The sequence below is a fragment of the Sus scrofa genome, chromosome 14 (assembly GCF_000003025.6).
Source record: "Sus scrofa isolate TJ Tabasco breed Duroc chromosome 14, Sscrofa11.1, whole genome shotgun sequence".
Lineage (NCBI taxonomy): Eukaryota > Metazoa > Chordata > Mammalia > Artiodactyla > Suidae > Sus > Sus scrofa.
This window is the reverse complement of record NC_010456.5, coordinates 35,457,000-35,476,991: the sequence shown is the minus strand read 5'-3', so window position 1 is coordinate 35,476,991 and position 19,992 is coordinate 35,457,000. Positions and strand designations below refer to the sequence as shown.

The 19,992-nt window shown below is 41.7% G+C and overlaps 1 protein-coding gene across 5 annotated transcripts in view; it reads left to right on the top strand.

The window, feature by feature from the left end:
* Positions 1–19,992, top strand: part of FBXW8 (F-box and WD repeat domain containing 8) — a 168,706-nt gene that overhangs the window by 136,734 nt on the left and 11,980 nt on the right. For 4 of the 5 annotated variants that reach the window (XM_013990336.2, XM_021073706.1, XM_021073707.1 and 1 more), the window contains exon 8: positions 15,061–15,188. The exons of the other annotated variant lie outside the window; for it this stretch is intronic. In XM_013990336.2, coding sequence (XP_013845790.1) covers positions 15,061–15,188 — 128 coding nt within the window. The remainder of the gene's footprint in view (positions 1–15,060; positions 15,189–19,992) is intronic. 5 annotated transcript variants of the gene reach the window in all.

Here is a 19,992-nt window from a genome sequence, read left to right as displayed (position 1 = left end):
TTTGAGGATGACCTCATCTGGAATCACGTGGCTTCACATAGAATCCATGTAGTGGGACTGAAGCCCTATCAGACCACCATTAGGGTGGAAAGAACTACATCACGTGCTGATATATATGCCCCTTCTTGGCTTGTTTGCTACCATTCGAGGGAGAACCCTTGATTCTATAAAGACAGTAGGTTTACGTGCGTCTTTTTTTTTTTTTTTTTTTTTTTTGTAAGAGGAGGGTTATTTTTTGGGCTGCTGTCTAACACCCACATTCCTTGATTGTTTAAGTGATTTAGTGATTTAAACTTCTTTTACCTGTGTAGTCATATCAAGCTGATCAATCCCTGGAGGCTGCTGGGGAGCTGAGGGTTTCTGAAATGAGTTGAGGAATCCATTGCTTTACTGTCATTTCTCTAATAGGACCTTCTTAGGGCCATGCTTATCACTGGGAGGAATGATTGGGCAGGAACTTGTTTGGCGCTTTTTCATCAATGTCTTGTTGGTCAAAGAGGTGTGTGGTAAGAAAGACTTCTTGAAGGCCTTTTACTTTTAGATGAAAATGGATTCTTGTTTTGACGTTGCATTTTCTTGGGTTCTTAGACTTCAGTGGCGTAAATGATCTTAAAGGTAGTCATTGCTAAGTTGCATGTGATGGTAAAAGAAAACAAATGTGATAGTAGTTACTCTGGCAGAGATCAGTGTCAACTCTGTTAATGTGGCTGTCTGTCTGTGCCCAAACACCTCTTTAAAATGTGTTTTTATGTTTCATTTCCTGAATCTTTCAAAAATACTTCCATCTATGAAAACATTTTTATGGTACCGTATCATCTTTATTAATTCTTTTGCTGCCTGAATAAATTTTGCTCTCAGAGGTGGAGGGTTAGAAGATAGAATTGCCTCATTTAAGAGCATTATGTCGCCCATGAGCTTCATGCCTCATAAAGGGAGAGACAGACCCACTTGCAGCTCTTAGCGTCATTCTGTATATGTGGACATACTTCCTAATTTAGTCCTGAAATACTTGGCATTCGGTGGCAGACTATATTAAGCAGCACATGGAGTGCATTCTAATGAGGGGGACATGAGTGAAGTCATCCAGAAGGCTGGGGAGTGCTTAACAAGGACGCTGGCTTGGTGCTACTGCCTCAGCTTACATCACGCTGGAAAATACTTGCTAATAATGTCTTTTAGGATAATCATTCCCTATACATGGTTGTAAAATGGCTCTTGACTGGTTACTTGCACTGTCACAAGTTGAAATACCCGCCTGGGAGAACCTTTGGAATCCAATGCAATGCTCTTGGATTCTGGCCCCATTCTCCCACACCTACACCAAAATATGAAATCCGTTGTTTCTTTTGTTCAAGGCCATTCCAGAGAAGAACTAAAAACTTCTTTTTAACAAGCAGGATGAATTATTTAAAATTTAAAGTTCACCAAGTAAATAAATGTCTCATTTCCTTTTCACTTTCCCATTAAACCTTTAACATTTTTCATATTTACTTACTTTTTTCTTGGAGAAGTTTAAGAAAATAGCAGTGGAGTTCCTATTGTGGCCGGTTAAGAACATGAGGATGTGGGTTTGATCCCTGGCCTCACTCAGTGGGTTAAGGATCCAGTATTGCTGCAAGCTGCTGTATAGGTTGCAGACATGGCTCAAATCTGGTGTGGCTGTGGTGTAGGCTTCAGCTGCAGCTCCAATTCAACCCCTAGCCTAGGAACTTCCATATGCTGCAGGTGCAGCCATAAAAAGAAAAAAAAAAGTAGTTCTTAGAGATCAGTTTTCTGGGTTATTGGTTGATGTGAATACCAAAAGGGTCCATTTTTGTTGCTTAGGTTGCTGTCATTGTTAATGACTACTTTCTGAACAGATACGCTGGATTTCTGACTGGTGCTGGAAACAGGGATGACTCAGATGTGACACCTGCTTCAGGGCTAGCCACCTTGTGGGCTTCAACGGCAGCTTAGCAATACAGAGGTGGTTTCCTTCATGTTCAGAGGGACATGAGGTCATAGGGAGACCTTCATGGTGGATTTTCTCAATTCCAAAGTAATGAAAAATTATACAGGTAAATACACAGATGAAAACTGGATAATAATAAATGTTTTATTATTAAAATATCATTAAAATAGTATCAATAATTGATTGTTAGTGTACTATTAATAGTGAATAATAATAGATGAAATTCTCCTCACATGTTGTGAAAACCCTGAAGTGGCTACATAGAGCCCTAGGACTCCACAAGACATGTATCTGACTTAGAGACCTTTGAAGACCAGGCCTGATAGTCTCTATAACCACGAAGGGTGATTCTGCAGAAAGCATTTCTTGGAACACTGCCACTGCTTGTAGAAGCTAAGAGTGCTTTAGAATCTCTAGAGATCCTGAACCACTCCTGGGAGGTAGTGATGAAATTACAGAAAGTGAATACAGGGAAAAGTATTTTCACCTAAGTTAAGTAGGGATAGAACCATTGGGGACTGAGAAAGGGTTTTGGAGTCAGACAAACCTTAGGCAAGTTGCTTACATGCTTCGGGTTTCCCATTTGGAAACGGAAGAATAACTGTGAAAACTAGGTAATGTGTTCATGGCTGGTGCTCAGGACTTACTAGGCTCCTCTTTCACCTCCCTATCCCCACTAGCTTTCAGGTCAGGTCAGAGTTCATCAGAAAAGCCCGGGCAAGGGGGAAGTCCAAGTAGGGTAACCGGGCAAGGGGGAAGAGGGAGTTTCCACCAGGGGGCCGGGAAGCAGCTTTGTGGTGACAGGCAGGCTGGAGCACAGGTGCTGTGGGCTAGTGTGGGAGCTGAGCTAAAGCCATACTTGCAGTCATAGCAGCCTTTGATCTTCACAGGATTCATTTTCCCGGGCTTTGTTTTGAAAGAATGCATTTAAAATAGGAAGGGATGGGTGAATTCAGCTTTTTGCAGAGTGAATGCACTGAGGTAATATGAACACTGATTCATTGATGTATAGTCACTTTGAGATGCGAAGCCTCATTGGAGAGGGCTGGCAGTGTGTCTTCAATATCTTTTGTCTTCACTTAAACTGGCATAGTTTTTGTATACCAATGACATTCATATCATTTTCTAATTTCTAAAAACATTGATCAATATTCCTGAAGCTCCGAGCAAGTTTATAAGACCATTCATTACATTGAAATATATGATGATCATTGCCTTTTTTCTCATTTGTTTTTTTAGTTAAGCTTAGAATTTTTTTAGGGCTTAATTTTTCTAATGGCTTTCCCAATTATTTGTGGTATTTCCATCCTGATTCACCATTCCATACTCATGGGCAAGCGTGAACTTGTAGGTGATCTTTGTGTTTATTTCACATTTTGAATATGTGCGGCTTTGACATCTTTGTGCCAGATGAGCAGCAACTAGGTTTGTTAGGGTTAAAAATCAGCTTGTTTTTCCATTAATGAGGATCAAGAAATGGAAATCTTTGCCCTTGCTCTACAACCAATAAAGTAACGCAGTAGAATAGGTTCTGGGATTTCCATGTGTATATATCCAGACAGTTGAGACAGATGGCATTGGTTTGGTAGAGGGTAGGAAAAGATAGCTTACAGAAAATGGCCAATGTGAGTTTGAATTTCAGAATATTTAAGACATCTTACTGTTTTCAAGTACATGTAGCAGCCTAAATTAGGCTAACAAAAATATTACAAAGTAGAGGGCTTTTACTTTTTATTCAATACATAGATGAATATGATTTATTAATTCACCCAGCACTTCAGTGTATAAGGCTCCGTGTTAGCGAGTGGGTTTATAATTAACTTATCAATTATTGAGTTGCAGATGAATTCTTCTAATGGATGCAAAGTTACTCTTTCCAGCATTCTCTCAGTGTGTTATTAATTTACAGAGTAAATCCGGTGTGGCAGATAAGCAGAGGAGAACCCCAGCTCAGTCCACATTTGAGCAATCATGTTCCACATTCAGGGACCAGAGAAGTTTACAGTGTGTCACAGTGAGGCCAGGAATCTTCTGACCTGCTATGGGCAGGGAGCAGCTCTGCCATGACGGGGGTTCTAGCTTTGGACCATCTCCTCTCCTTCTGCAGACTGTCTGCTGATGTGAGGCCGACTGCCTGGACCCAAACCGAATTCAGTACTCAGGCTTCTTCCCATCTTCCTAGGCTACGACTTCTGGCCCAGGCTCCGTTTGTTCCCTTGTGTGGCCTCTGTGCACTGTGGACTTTCCTTAGGATGTGACTGCTTATCTCATGTTCACAAAAATAATTCTTCCTCGGCCCCACTCCCTCATCTGCCCCTGCCTTTTCCCCACCTTTGGGCTCTTGTACCACCTGTCAGTGCCCCTTCTCATGGTCCCTTTCAGATTTTGTCAGAGCAGTGGCTGCATGCTGAGGACTGTGGCCCAGACCCTAGTGCCCAGCTTCTTCCTGGCCTTCAAGACCCTAGAGAGCCAGGCTCCCACTCTGCACCCCACTCCTCCAAGAGGAGCCTCTTGCCCAGGCAGGCCTGTGCAGTCCGGAATATGCCATGTTTACGCCTCACTCACAATAGCATTCCCTCTTCACCTCCAGTCTTTCCATGACCTTTAAGAAAAGGCCCATCCATGGTACCACTTCTCAGAAGAAGCCTCACCAGCTGTTACAGCTCCTCATGAACATCCCCCTTCCTTGAGGCTAACAGTACACAGGGTCTGCAGCCACATTACCGTGTTGTTACTGCCCAGCACTGTTTTTAACCAGGTTGACATCGGTTGGGAGGCAGCAAGTAAGCATTTAGAGCCAGTAACACTTCTTTAATGTTTGAGATTCTTTTTTGGCTTGGGAAGCAGTGTAGGTCTAGTGCAGGGGTTCTCAAATGCCAAGGAGATCAGAAAAACACAGATTTCAGAACTCTACCCCCAAGGCTTCTGATTCAGTGAGTCCGGGGAACCTGAGGATGTGCATGTCTAATGAGTGCCCAGTGCTGCTGCTTGCTACCAATGCTACTCTGGGGGACACACTTTAAGCACCCTGGGGTAGAGGTTTAAATAGCATGGCCTGGGAAACCCACCTACCCAGCTTGAATTCTGGTTCCAAAACTTCCTCAATGTGTAAATGATTTGACTTCCCTACACTCTGCTTCCGCATATATAAAGTGAATAAAATCATGATACCCACCTTATGGAATTATGGTGGGTCAGGTGAGAAAATGCATCATTGCAGTGTTTTACAATCTAAGAGAACACCATAGATATTAGACATTATTAATAACTGTTTCTGCCAGGACTCAGGACAAGGTTTGTGATATAGTAGCAAACACTGACCTAGGAATGAGATTACCTGGGCTCTGCCTAGCATCCTCAACTACTGTTGTTACCTGGGTGATTTGGGGCAAGTTATTTAAAATTATTTTAGGAGTTCCTGTCGTGGCTCAGCGGAAATGAATCTGACTAGTATCCATAAGGATGCAGGTTCGATCCTGGCCTTGCTCAGTGGGTTAAGGATCTGGCATTGTCGTGAGCTGTGGTGTAGGTCGCAGATGCGGCTTGGATCTGGCATTGCTGTTGCTGCAGTGTAGGCCATCCGGTACAGCTCAGATTCAACCCCAAGCCTGGGAGCCTCCATATATATATATATAATTTTAAGCCTCAGTTTCTTTATTCATAAAATGTGGATGGTAGTATTTGTCTTCCTTTGGTGTTTGTGAGAATCAAATGGAATGCTGTTCTGAAAGGATTTGTGTCAAAGAAATATTATGGTTATTATTAACAGCTGATATTTATAGTGTTCTTCAGGTGCAAACCGCTGCCGAATGTGTTTATGCCGACACTGTTGTGTACATGATGTCATGAAAGGTCGTTGTGCTCTCAAAAGTGTGAAGGAGACTGGGATGGACTGTGTGCCCTGCACCACGGCAATTTTTCATGCTCCTCTGTTGGCTGTCATTTCATGATCTGACTATATCCACCTTCTGCCTGTCTACCCACTTCTAAGCCCTTGTCCAGTCTAACTTGGGTTCTAATGAGAAGTTGCCAGGCCAGTCAAAAGAAAATTGATGCCCAAGCCATGTAATATCCTGTACTGCATGTACAGTGTTAAGTCTATAGGCTCACAGGTATCTTTACATTATCAGCATCTCACTTGCAATCTTCCCATTTAAAAAATAATGGCCAAGTTCTCTCTAATTTTGAAGAATTAATTGCTTAGTTTGCAGCCTCAGTTTTCCTCCCTATATAGCATAGATTTAATAATAACTTTCTTTCTCATGGGGACTGTGATTAGTTACATGTAGTTAGTATTTGTGAAGTGGCTTGAAACTATCCATGCTCTTTATTAAGAAGAGGCCTGTTGGGAGCTTGAAAGGAAGATGTGAGGATTTTCAGCTTTCAGTTACACATTTGCATAATAATTATAACCTCTTCATTGCACTAAATGTTCTGACAGTGAACATTTCCTGTTCATTTGATGTACCCCATTAACCCGTTCTTTGAAGTCATACCTCTCATCCTTCTAGCACTAGGACAGAGACTGTCTAAAGAGCCCTCTGAAGCAAAGCAGAGAGCCATGTTCTGCTCACTCCACAAAGTACACCTGCCTTCCTTTGTTGTTTCTAGCACCCATGGATGTGGGAGAGAGAGAGAGACTGGATCGTATTGGCCTGCATTTTCACCCGAGTGCACTCTTGCTCTCTGGGTTCTTTTCAGGCTTAGGTCACAATAGGTGTTGGTTTGGCCTCGCTCTGGTCCTTTGTAGACATCTGCCCACATCACAAAGCCCGCACGTTTGGCACAATCTGCGGTGATTGGCAGTGCCTTCCCAGGCAGAGTCCAGTCCTGGAACAGCGGGGGTTGCAGGTGCATTGGCACGTGGTGGTGGGGAGAGCACTCAGGCCTTGCCTACCCAGCGCCTGGTGATGCTCAGCAACACCGTCCCATCCCTGAAATATCTTGGCCTCATGGGCTTGTCACTCTAATTAAAACTTAAACATGAAAGCAGCCCAGGCTGCTTCTCCCTTTGTGCCACATTTGAGGGTGGACTGTGCCAGAAGCGTGTCATGGAAACTGTTGAGGAGCTGCTACGTTTCAGGGCTCTTTGCTTGTGTCAAGGGTCCCTTTCTTCAAGCTTTGCATCTTGCTGGTTATTGCTGCTAAGATACCTGAGAGGGAAGTTTTTGTTTGCCAATAGAAAGTCACCTTTGGGATGGTGCTGAAAGTCATTTTCCACATGTTCATAGATACGCTCTGTTACCAAGCCTCGTGTGCTGACTTATCTCTGGCAAGGACTTACAAAATAGTCTCTCTGGCTGATTGTCAAAAATTACATCATATCGGAGTAAACTGCTTTTAAATCAGACATCCATTATTCATGTATATTAACTGCTTTTTTATTTTTTTATTGGCTGTTTTGTGTATGATTTACTCCTTTCTCACTAGCTTGCCCGCCCTCCCCAATTCTTTCTCATCTTTTTTTTTTAATCTTAGCTCATCTGTGAATTTATAGAGGCTGTTCCTTAGTTTTGTATGTGAACATCGATATGCAGACCCTGCATTTTTTATAGTAAAATTTTTGACCACATTTTTGTGGGTCATATTTTTGTTGGGTGAGAATAGCAACTTGAGTTTTTTACATGAATAAATTTATTCAAAGACCAAGGGGTCTTTTCTTTTGTATCTTTTATTTTTTTAAGTGAGCATTCCTAGTCTTGTACTTTAAGACCTGTATCAAATGAAACTGTACCTCCCACTTATGAGCCAGCTAAATACATTGCTGTTGGTAGAAAGCAAATTGACTTAATGTGTTCATTTGTATGCATGGAGCATATCTTTAATGTAAGGCTGGTGTATCATTCACCTGTAATTGATACAGGCAGAAATGTGTAGCACTTATTCATTCTTTCATCAGATATATACTGAGTCCATACTACATGCCAAACACAGTATAGGTATTCAAGAAAGTATCTGTCCACTCCAGACTCTAACGCTGGAGGTCCCCCGTGCACCTGGCATCTTTGTGCCCCTAGTACATTATCCTGATTCCTGGCACTTGATTGGGATAATAAGGACTAGATATAGTTTGTTCTTTTAATCCCAAATCAGCACTGTTGTTGTGTAGTCAATATTTGTATAGTTTCATGCACATTTACCTGAATCTTTGCTCACTGTTCCTTCCAGCATTTTAGACCTTTTTTCCTGGACTAATTTTCAATCTTCCAAAAGTATATTCTTTAGTGAGGGTCTTTTAGCCGCAAGTGCTTTGTGCTCTTTGTATTTTTATTCAAAAACATCTTATTTCCTGCCCATTCTTGAAAGATGGCTTTTATCATTCCAAGTTGACAGCTATTTTCTCTCAGACCTTTGAAAGTGATTGGTTTTGACTTCCATTGATGCTAATGAAAAGTTGTTTAATTGTCACTTCCTTTAAAGACTCTCTTCTTTTGGCCGCTTTTAAGGTCTTTCCCCTTGTCTTTAATTTTCTGTGGTTTCACTTGTCTGTCCCTAGGTATGGATTTAGTATATATACGGATATATATAAATATGGATTTATTCTCTATGTTTGAGATTTCTTGTGTTTCCTTCCTTTCAGTTGCAGAAAGTTCTCTGCCATTGCCTTGTTGAAATTTCCCCTCCCTTGTTCTTTGTGTCTGTAACTCCGGTTAGATGTGTATTACACCAGCCTGTTCTCTGCACCACCACCACCCACCTCCGCCCCTCCACTCTTCCTCACCCATTCGTCTTTTTCATTATTGTCTCTGTGTTGCATCCCTGAATAATTTCTTCATCCTTGTCTTCCAGTTCACAAATTCTCTCTTGGACTCTAATTGCCTGTTGAACTCATACATTGATTTTTTTTTTTAACTTCTAGAAAATCCATTTGTCTTGTTTGTCAAAGCTACTTAATTTTGCTGCTTTTGACCCCTCACCCTCTTTTATTTCAGTAAACGTTTCCAGCATGCATGTTTTCCCTTATCCGATAAACATCTGATATTTTTGGAAGCCTAATTTCTCTGTTTTCTGTTTCTCACTTATGATGAATAGCTTTTCTGTCTTTGGAAAGAACTTTTTTTTATTTATGAGCTCATATTTGGCTGATCTTGATGTGTCGATCTCCTATGGGGGCTGGGTTGAGAGGGTCTTCCTCCTGAGAAGAGTCTACCAGGTACCAAGAAGCCTGTTAGCAACATGAAATATTACCAGGCCTGGAGTTTTTTGGCCTTACAGGTATTATAAACTCAAACTCCTAACCTGCGGGAGGGCAGACATGCAGTTGCAGGCCCTCGGCAAACATTTTCCATCCTGAGCTGAACTGAGACAGACAAGTTTCCAGCTAGGCTCTCTTTACCAGTGGATACATTTATGTTCCTACCTTGCTTTTTACTGAGTGTACATAGCTGTACAAGGGGCCCAGCTATAGGCAGACATCTAAGTTCTGGTTCCTCTTGGCACTGGCTGGAAACTGCCTCCTATTTTCCCAGTTTTCTAGGTTCCTGACACTGGCAGACATCCCCAGAACAGCCCCTGACGTGAGTGCTGCTTCCGTTTCTGGTTTTAGTACTCTTGTCTTTTTTGATTCCTTGGAATTTCTCTGATTTCTTAGAAGTTAAACAGAATGTATGCATGAATGTTTAAGAGACTGAATCTTGGAGTTCCTATTATGGCTCAGTGGTAACAAACCTGACTAGCATCCATGAGGATGCAGGTTACTGGGAGCTGTGGTGTAGGCTGGCAGCTGCAGCTCCGATTCAACCCCTAGCCTGGGAACTTCCATACACTGCAGATGCATCCCTAAAAAGATGACAAAAAAGAAAAAAAAAAGAAAGAAAGAAAACAAAAATGAGAGACTGAATCTTAACCAGCCACCTTCAGTGTTTTAAACAGGATGGTTTTCCAGACATTCTAGTGTGCTGGGTTGTCAGAAATGGCACCTTAGGCCTGGATAGTTTGGGAGTTCTAGAATCTGGATATTGTGAAGAGAGATCTGTAGAACCTTTTATTTTGAATACAGTGAAGTGTTTCCTTTGTCACACTAGCAGCAAGTTAAACATCCAGAAATTGAGGGGTATGTCAAGCAGAAAAAAAGGACTGAGTATTATATACTAGACTGTGGTAAGTTCTGGGTTTGCCTGATAATCCTATACCAATCAGTCGACCTACAAGCACTTACTGAGTACCCGGCACTTGCTAGGCCCTTAGTGCTCTGGGTATGAATGATAGGATTTCTGCCCCGAGAAATTTATAGTCTAAGTCTAGGATAGTGTTTTAAAACACATGGCTTGGTGCTTGGTAACAGAGCCTCAGCTGGCCTGCTCAAATCACAGTCTCTTCAGTTACCCTCCTACCCTCCAGTGTTTGAGAACCAAATGTCTGGGGAAAAGTCAGAGGAAGGGAATGCACAGTTCAACAGGGCACCTTGGGGACGCCAGATGGGGTGCATAGACAGTAAATACCTTCAGCACCAACAAGAGGGAATAAAGCCTGCTATGGGCACAAAGAGAGCACAAAATCAGCTTAATTGGAGAGAACATGAGAACTATTGTATTTCTAGAATTTGTCTTCTTATCGTGACTTTACCCCTCAGAAGAGCAAACTATATGCAGTAGTGATGGAGGTGGGTTGTTAGAGGTCTGAAAAGAAAGTTAGGTAGACTTTGTCACATCTCTAAGAATTTCAATCAAATCTTTCTCCCCATGGCTTTTATCTTACACTTTGCTTCAGTCCAGCACAGTATCTCCTAACCTTTTCTCTTTGTTGCTTCCTTTTTTAAAGATGGTGGTAGACAAATTACCTTTAATTCACAAACCCTTTTTAAAAGCTATAGTCATGTAAGGATGCCTTCTGACCACTCCTCTCCCCTTTGGAAAGGTAGTGCCTAGGGAGCCTGCTGCTCAGGTTGATGGTGGTGGTGGTATAAAAATTCTAGAAAGTTCCAAAAAGCAAAACTTGTAAGCACATCAGCAACTATTTACATAGCATTTATATTGTATTAGGTACTGCAAGTAATGTAGAAATTATATAAAGTATAGGGAAAGGTGTATGTTATATAAAAATACTACACCATTTTATATAAGGGACTTGAGCATCTGCAGATCTTGGTATCTGAGGGGCTGGAACCAACCCCCTCGGATAACCCAGGGACAACTGTACACACTAAACTGTTAAAAGTAGTTATTTCTGATATGGATATACAGAAGATTATATAACAACTTTTTTAATGTAATTTTATTATGTTAGCACTTGTTAGAGGATATATTATGTTTGAAATCAGAAAAAAAACGGATTTTTTAAGAAATTGCAGAGAAATCTGAATAATTGACAAAATTGAAAGTTAAAATTCTAAGACCAGGACTTGTGAAAATACTTTAAGATCTCTGAGAAGGAAAAAACAGAAAATTCTTGTTAAACAATGCTTGCTGGCACCAGGTTCCCGTAGGTCTGCATGGAAGCCAAAGAGAAAGGAAGACCCCGCAGTGCCCTGAACTGCCCACTGCACCTCCTGCAGTTATCTTTGCAAATATATACCATGGTTCAGTCATTCTAGATAATTGTTAAAGAAACCTCTAACTCCTATAAAAATTTGTTCTGTAATCACTATTTGAGCCCTTTTGTAATATACACTTGGTGCTTAAAAGAAAACCCCCAGCAACATCTATCGATTTGGTGGTCACAGTACTGCAGAACATTTTCTCCAAGATTGTAGCTACAGGTCGCTTTTTCCTTCTTTCCAGGGTATCCATACACCTCTGAAAGTGAGTCAAGTGGCCATGTTGAGACTCACCCAACCAGGGCAATAAAGAGAAAAATTAGTCTAATGCATGGTCTTAACAGGAGGGAGAGTGTGAGCATGAATAATTAATCTCACTAGTCTGTGGCAATCAGATAAAATGAAGTCCCATTTGCTCAACCTTATTAAAAGAGAGAGAGTGCGGGAGTGAGAGGGAGATGGTAAAGGTCGTTAAGGGACTCGTAACGTGGGAAGAACCGCCTCTGAGATGGGTAATGTGTTTTCTAATCTCTGCGGTCTTTAACTAAACGTAATGGTCAAGGTACTCTTCGGATAGTTCTGATTCATTGAATTATTAAACATTTTAGAAAGTACTTGACTCCTGACTACCAACTTAGTAGTCTTTATGATGAAATTTGCAGTCTTTCTGGAGAGGGATTCTATCCCACTGTATCATTCAGAACTGATCTATCCTCTTATCAAAAAAACTTTCAGAAAAAGTAAAGACATGCAAATAGACTCAATATCAGATTTTAATCCTTGTATTTATCATAGTCATTTCTTCCTGCTGTAGACTTTGAAGTATCTTAAAAACAAGAAGAGGAGTTCCCGTCATGGCTCAGTGGTTAACAAATCCGACTAGGAACCATGAGGCTGTGGGTTCGATCTCTGGCCTCGATCAGTGGGTTAAGGATCCGGCATTGCCCTGAGCTGTGGTGTAGGTCGCAGATGAGGCTCAGATCCAGTGTTGCTATGGCTGTGGCATAGGCCGGCAGCTACAGCTCCAATTAGACCCCTAGCCTGGGAACCTCCATGTGCCGAGGGAACGGCCCTAGAAAAGGCAAAAAAGACAAAATAAATAAATAAATAAAAACAAGAGAGTGTGTCCAAGAACCCTATTGAAAGCTCTGTAATAGTATATAAGTGCCGAATATTACTTTTAGAATAGATCATGAGATTGCTGGTTCTATTTTTTTCTCCCTCCAGGAAGTGATTTTTATATAGTTTTTTGTTATTCACTGTAGATAGATTTGATTTATTTCTGCGTTCTTACTTGAAAAAAATAACCTTATTTTGAATATTTTACAATTGTCAAGATTTTCTCAGAAACTTTTTTCTTTCTTTTTTTTAATCTTTTTAGGGCCGTACTTGTGGGATATGGAGCTTCCCCGGCTAGGAGTCAAATTGGAGCTGTAGCCAGTGGCCTTCACCACAGCCACAGCAATGCAGGATCTGACCTGTGTCTGCGACCTACATCACAGCTCACGGCAACGCCGGATCCTTAATCCACTTAGCGAAGCCAGGGATCAAACCTGTGTCCTTATGGATGCTAGTCAGATATGTTTCTGCTGAGCCACAAAAGGAACTCCAGAAACTTTTATTTTCAACTGCACAAAAATAAAAATATTATCTTGTTCTCTATAGTCTTTATGGATTAAGAAGGCATTTTAGGAGTTCCCACTGTGGTGCAGTGGGTTAATAATCTGGCTTCTCTGGCGTTGCTAGTTCAATCCCTGGCTGCCACTGTGGTTAGGTTGCAGATGCACATCAGATTTGATCCCTGGCCCAGGAGCTTCCACATGCTGTTGGTACAGCTGAAAAAGGAGAAAGGAAAAAAGAGAAGCCATTTTAATTTTGAAATTGCCTCCTTCCCTTTCAAATGCTATTAGCAATAGTTAATATTATTATAGTGTTTTGACTGTTAGGAATTTCCAGAGATTCACTTGTTAGAAATGTGTGACAGTGGAGATCAGTGATTTTCAAGGTGGACTCAATTTATTAACCTCTCAATACTAAAATAATAATCTGTATACTGATAATTGATTAGTGTATAGGTTAACAAAAAATAGCACATCAGGAGTTTCCATTGTGGCTCAGAAGGTTAAGAACCCAGCTAGTATCAGTGAGGATTTGGGTTTGAACCCTGGCCTCACTCAGTGGGGTTAAGGATCTGGTGTTGCCGTAAGCTGTGGTGTAGGTTGCAGGCCTGGCTTGGATTCTGCATTGCTGTGGCTTTGGTGTAGGCCGGCAGCTGCAGCTCCAATTCAACCCCTAGCCTGGGAACTTCCATATGCCACACCTGTGGCCCTAAAAAGCACACACACACACAAAAAGCACATCATTTGCATGTGTGTGCTAAGTGAGCAGTATCTCTCTACAAAATATTAACATTAAAACTTTTGAGTTTAGTGATTAATTGTAACCACATAATCAACAGAATACAGTGTATGCTAACAAGTGTGTGCGTGGAAATGAGGAGGCTTTTGAACAATGAATTTTGGGGTAAAGACTGCATATTCAGTATTTAAAACAGTTACCCAAAGCAGGTACTTTTCTTGGGGAGGGGGGCGGATACACCTGTGACACATGGAAGTTCCCAGGCTAGGGGTCGAGTCAGAGCTGCAACTGCCAGCCACAGCCACAGCCACACCAGATCCAAGGCATGTCTGCGACCTATATCGAAGCTCATCCTTAACCCACTGAGAGAGGCCAGGGATTTAACCCATTAGTAACCTCATGGATACTAATCAGATTCGTTACCGCTGAGCCACAAGGGGAACTCCACAGTGCTTAATGTTAATCAAATTTAATTACTAAGATTTTTTTTTAAGTAAAAGACTTTAATCTTCAGAAAGATTTCTTATGAATCAAACTTTTTTTTTTTCTTTTTCTGGAGAGTAGGCAGTGTTCACATATGATGAATACATTGTCTGTAAATCAAGGATACTTTCTTATTTGCCACCATACCTTATGGAAAAGAGCTTCCTATAATTAGCAAGCAGAAAGTGACTGAAGAGAGAAATGTTTGGGAATATCAGTTATATATACCTCAATTGAAATTTTTTTAATGTTTGGGAATAAGACTTTGTGGTTTGGTTTGTAATTTAAGAGAATCATCCAGTGAGTGGTTAACTGTGCAAGCTTCATCTACCTGAGTAGTTACATTGTTCTTTCTTTTACCTTCTATGGTTTAAATTCAGAGGAAAAAGAACCCATGCAGGCTCCTCTGCAAGTTTCTTGACCTCTTGTTAGCCTCTCCCATTAACTGCAAATCAGAAGCTGTCAGTGACCTTTAGTTTCCATGCTTCTTTTTCTGTTAGGAAATTGGGATACCTAACTTCCCATTTGGCATTTTTTTGTGTGTGTCCTATGAGTTTGTTTGCACTTGGCCTGAAGAATTCTTTGGATTTTCTTTTCTTTTGCATTTCCCTTCATCATTCTAATAGTCACCTCCCTATACTGTCTTTACTTGGAAGGGATTGGGAAATGGAGCAGCAGATTATCTCCTCTAACGGGAGCTGGTGGTAGGGAGCATGTCGGGGCAAAGGGGGAAAGTGTGTGTGCAGGCCTGCTGCACCTAACGCACACCCACCTGTTCTTCCTCCTCCCCCAGATCATGCTGTATAGCCTGGAAGCAGAACGCTGCCTCGCGAAGCTGGGCAACTCGCTTGGCCACTTCACCTGTGTCAACCTCCGGGACAGTCCTCCCAATCTCATGGTCAGTGGCAACATGGACAGGAGGTACGTCTAAGTAAAGAGTTGCCTCTTGTGGCCTCAGGCAGCTTCTGTGGAGGCCTGGCCACTCGGCCTGCACTGAGCTTGCTGATTTCCTCCAAGGCTTACCCTCCTCCCTTCTCACTCATAGCTCTGCCCACCTGAGTTCAGCCCCGGTCCCAGATACCATCCGTGTGAACTTGGAGAACAGAGTCTTGTATTAGGTAATAGTTGGATGGAGCTCCATCTCTGCCTCATTTCTGAAACACCATGGGAAGTTTGTCTTTAGGCCATTTGGTGGACGCAGTTGGTGGAAGGTCCAGTGAGACCACTTGGAGTCTTTTGTCCCCCTGCTGTAAAATTTGTTTGGCATTTAAAAGCTCACTTTCTAATATTAAAAACAATAACCTAAGGGATGAATCATGTTCAACAAAATAGGGTTGCCTGCCAAGTGATGTCAAGGGTGTATTTCAGAACACTATGGTGTCCCTCTGGTGATGGGGAAAAAGAGACTTCATGCGAACAGATTCCAGTTTCTATTTAGCTGATTAGCAGTCTTCCCTTTAACGGATTGGCTTAGGGAGTCGGATTTCCCCGGTACAAAGTCCAGTGCCAGCTCCAGCCGCTCCAGGACCCATCAGCGTGAAAGGATTAAAGTGTTTGAAAAGACCGAGTCCAAATTTTAGGGTTGTTTTCCTTTCTGTCCCCTTTCTTCCTCGCCTTTTCTTCTTTTTTTAAAAATTTTTGGCTGGGTATCTGCTCCGTCTGATCCAGTGCCCTGATGAGAGGTAACAGGGCAAGAGGCCAGGTTCAGCCGGCGCCCCCTCCCTGGGGGCTGGCCCCGGGCTGCAGGTGGCGGACTGCTCGCTCAGTGGGGGTATCAGATCGTGAGGCAGGTACTCTGTGCCAAATCCCAGACCTCTGTCACACCGGTGCAGCAGCTTGCAAAAATAATTATTTTATCAAATATTATTTTCAACTTCTGACTTTCACTACTACCCTCCTCCCACAGAGCAAAAGATAATGTGAGTATGCGCGACTGAAAGAAAATATTCCAGCTTTTTTTCCTTGAGGCTTCCTAAAACAGCTGACACTTCTCATGTTTGAGAATTGAACTCCTCAGTCTGTGTCCAGGCACTTTTGCTCTAAAACAACAACAAAAAAACCTAGGCTTGATAAGTGGCCCCACTTGTGGCAGAGCAAACAAAACATATCAGTTTGTAGATTTATTCTCCCATAGTTGTTTCAACTGAGTTATACAAAGGCTCCAAGCTTTTCTGATAGGATCTCCCCACAGCGACCTAGCAGTGACTCGCTTTCCAGGAGAGCAAATGCAGAGGGCTCTGTGGGGCATCCAGATGGAAGGGATTGGGATTGTAGGTTATGCTTCAGACTCTGTTGACAGCCTGAGCATTTAGGTGTTCAACTCCTGCTAGGCTCACAGGAAACCAAAATTGTCTTCCAGAGAAGAGACCTCTGCTTTCTGCATAACTTAGCCTAATTAGTGCTAGAAGAACAGTTAAAGCCAGACCGTCATGACCATAGTCAGCTGCACATCTGCCATTAGTGAGGAGACGGGTGCATACTCAGTAAAGCTGATGTTTCCTCCGGAGGAGGGCTGTCTTAACGGTGTACCTATGGCCAAAAGAGAAGCCCCGTGCTCTCTGGTCATTTTAAAGGTCAAATCTGACCATGTTAAATCCATTTTATTCACAAACAGTGTCATGGGTTTTTTCTGTTGTTGTTGTTGTTTGTTTGTTTTTAAGCCTTTGTCTTTATGGATGAAAAGAATAGACTCAGGACTTGGCATTGGGGAGGGGGCTGTCCAAAGTGGCTTTTAATCAGGGCCACTTCTAATCTGTGTGCCAGCTGTTTGAACACTGCTGGTACCTCAGAGGCTCGCCATCATATATAATATTGTTCTTTATGAATCATATTTATAGTGTTAGCAATATGAATTTGAAACACGGGTAAAATATTGTACATCTGGAAAAAAGGAAGGATTAAGGACTCTAGACTTTTAAACGTAGTAGAGGCATGTTTGCTACACTTAAGGTTTTGTTCCAAAGGCTAATAGCTATGAGCAGGATCTCATTAGAGGTGCACATCCAGGCTTGTAGATCTTATGTTTTATTTCAAAAGTGAGGGTAAGGGAACAGACACAAAGAGAGCTATGTCCTTAATGATGGATACAATTTAAAAACCCTGGAACCTACCTTTTTAATTTAAAAACTGAATGAGAATGAAAAGGTACATAAGACTGTCCAAGGTTAAGACAAGAATGATGTTTCATTAAAGTAAAAAATTGAACTTGACTAAGTTTGCAAGCATGGATGGAATTTTATAAGAGTTGTTTTGGGTCGAGGTGTATAATAGGCTGAAATGAAAAATGAAAAAATAGTTCACCTAGGTTGTCACTAGAAGTTCATTAGAGTTGGATAAAGATTAAGAGAATGAGTAGGGTGGCAACTGAATTATTGTTAGATTGTACTTTTCCCATGCTTGGAAGGAAAGGTTATGAGGTGGGTTCATGGCGGGGGAGGCTTTGCACAAGAGTTTTAACACTAAAAGTCAGTGAGGTTTTCTTAAAGCGTATTTTGTCTTTTCTGGCTAAGCCAAGAAGAAAGAGTAGTAAGTAACATCACAGGAGGATGGCGAGTATCAAGTGTCAGGACCAGATCCCACAGAGTGTCTGTCAAGTGCTCAGAGAGGGCTTAACTCTCTGTGTTTTGCATTTATTCTAAGAGGCACTTTTTTTCCTACATTTTCACACCTATGAAATCAAGATGTGTCTTTTACAGTAACATCTGAAAAATAATTGGCAGCATTTTAAAATATTACATAAAGTAGTGGTGCTTCTTACATTCAGTGGTGTTTTCAGTGAAATAAAAGTGTGCATTTGTTCAGTGAAGGGAAAAATAAATCCATAGCTTAGAACATTTATGAGAAACTTGAATGGGTTACCAAAATAAAGTCTGCAGGAACCACCATGGTGGTTTTGGTTCATTGTTTTTAATTTAACCTTCATTTGGGGCTCACTAAACATTTAGAATCTGTACATTTATGTCTTCCACCAAATTTGAAGAAGTTTTTGGCCATTATTTCTTCAGATATTTTTTCCTTGCTGATCCCTTTCCCCTCTCTTTCTGGAATTCCAGTGATGTGAATGACAGGCCTTTTGATGTTATGCCACGGGTCACTGAAGCTCTATTCGCTTTCTTCTCTAAACTTTATGTTCTTCAAATTGCAAGTATTTGTTGATTTAACTTTGGGTTCACTAGCTCTTTTCTCTGTCATCTCCATTCTGCTATTGAGTCTATCTAGTGAATTTTTTACTTCAGATTTTGTACTTTTTGGTTCTGAGTTTCCCTTCAGCTCTTTTTCATTGTTTCCTTTTCTCTGCTCAGAATTTCATTCTTATCATTGTACTTTCCTTCATGAAATACAGTTACAATAGCTGCTTTAAAATCATTGATCATTCCTAAAATATGGGTTAGAGTTGACATTGTTTTTTCCTTTGAGAATGGGTCACATTTTCCTGTTTTTTGTTTGTTTTTGCAAGGGGGGAGGGTCAAGTAATTTGGATGTATCCTGGATATTTTGTGGCCCCTTTTGGATCCTGTTATATAATCCTCTGGAGAACGATGAGTTTTTGTTTTTGTTTTAAACAGGCAGTCCCCCTGGTTAGGTTCAGATTGCAAGTTGTGTCTTGCTTTCCATGGGTGGTGATTCCAGTGTCACTTCAGTTTCCAAAATCTTTGCTGTGCTTCTCTGGCTCTGTCCTGCCCATGTGCCACCAGGGACATGTCTGAAATGGCAGTGGTCTTCACTACACTGCTTTGGATCTGCCAGAACTGTGCCCCCACCCCCATGAGCAGGGTCCTCACCTCCAGATTCCTCCTCTCTTCACCCCTATGCTTTCTAGCTTTCAGGGGCCTTTTCTCCTTGAGGCTCTGACTAGAAGATGGGGTTTCTCTCAGAGTTTTTACATGCCAGCATCACTACCACCATGCAGCTCTGTGATTAGGGACTACCTTTGGGCAAAGCCACAGAGAAAAGAGAAGGGGGACCCACCCCCCCCCAAAGACCCGACAACCACATTCTTTGGACCTCCAGGGCCCCTTTCCTTGGTTCTTGGTTCTTGAAAAAGAGGGTGTTTGTATTGTAGTTCTGGCTCCTGCATCACCACGCAGCCCTGCTAGTAGAGCACACACTCAGGGTAAGGCCATGTGAGAAAAAATCCTTTATACATATGGCTACTTCCTCCACAATCTACCATATTGAGTTAATTCTCCAGAGTCCTTGGGTATTTGCTTTTTGTGTTTGGTCCAGAGGTTTTGGTCATAGTCAGCAGAAGACAGAGGCAGTAATGGCTTACTCCATCTTGGCTAGAATCAAACTCCTACTTTCTTTAAATAATTTAAATAATAAACTCTCTAGTTGGCAGCAGAGGGCTGTATTAAGTGAGGTCCCTTCCCATTCTGTTCTCAGTCTTCTCATCTGGCATCTGCTCATTCCTCTCTAATGAATGAAATCAGGGATTGGAATAGAGAAGCTTATCTGTACTCTGCTGGGGAGAATCAAAATAAGAGTTGGTGGTGAGGGCATTTGTTAGGTTGTTAGTGGGTTGCCAAGGCAACATTCACTGAACCAACAAATCCTACTGCTCCCCCCCTCCCCTGGAATCTTAAGTTGATTTTTTTAAATTTTAGTTTTATTGAGATAGAATTCACATACTTACAATTCATCAATTTAAATAATACAGTTCAGTGTAGCATTGACAAGGTTATGCGACCATCGCCAAATCAGGTTTAGAACATTTTCAAATAAA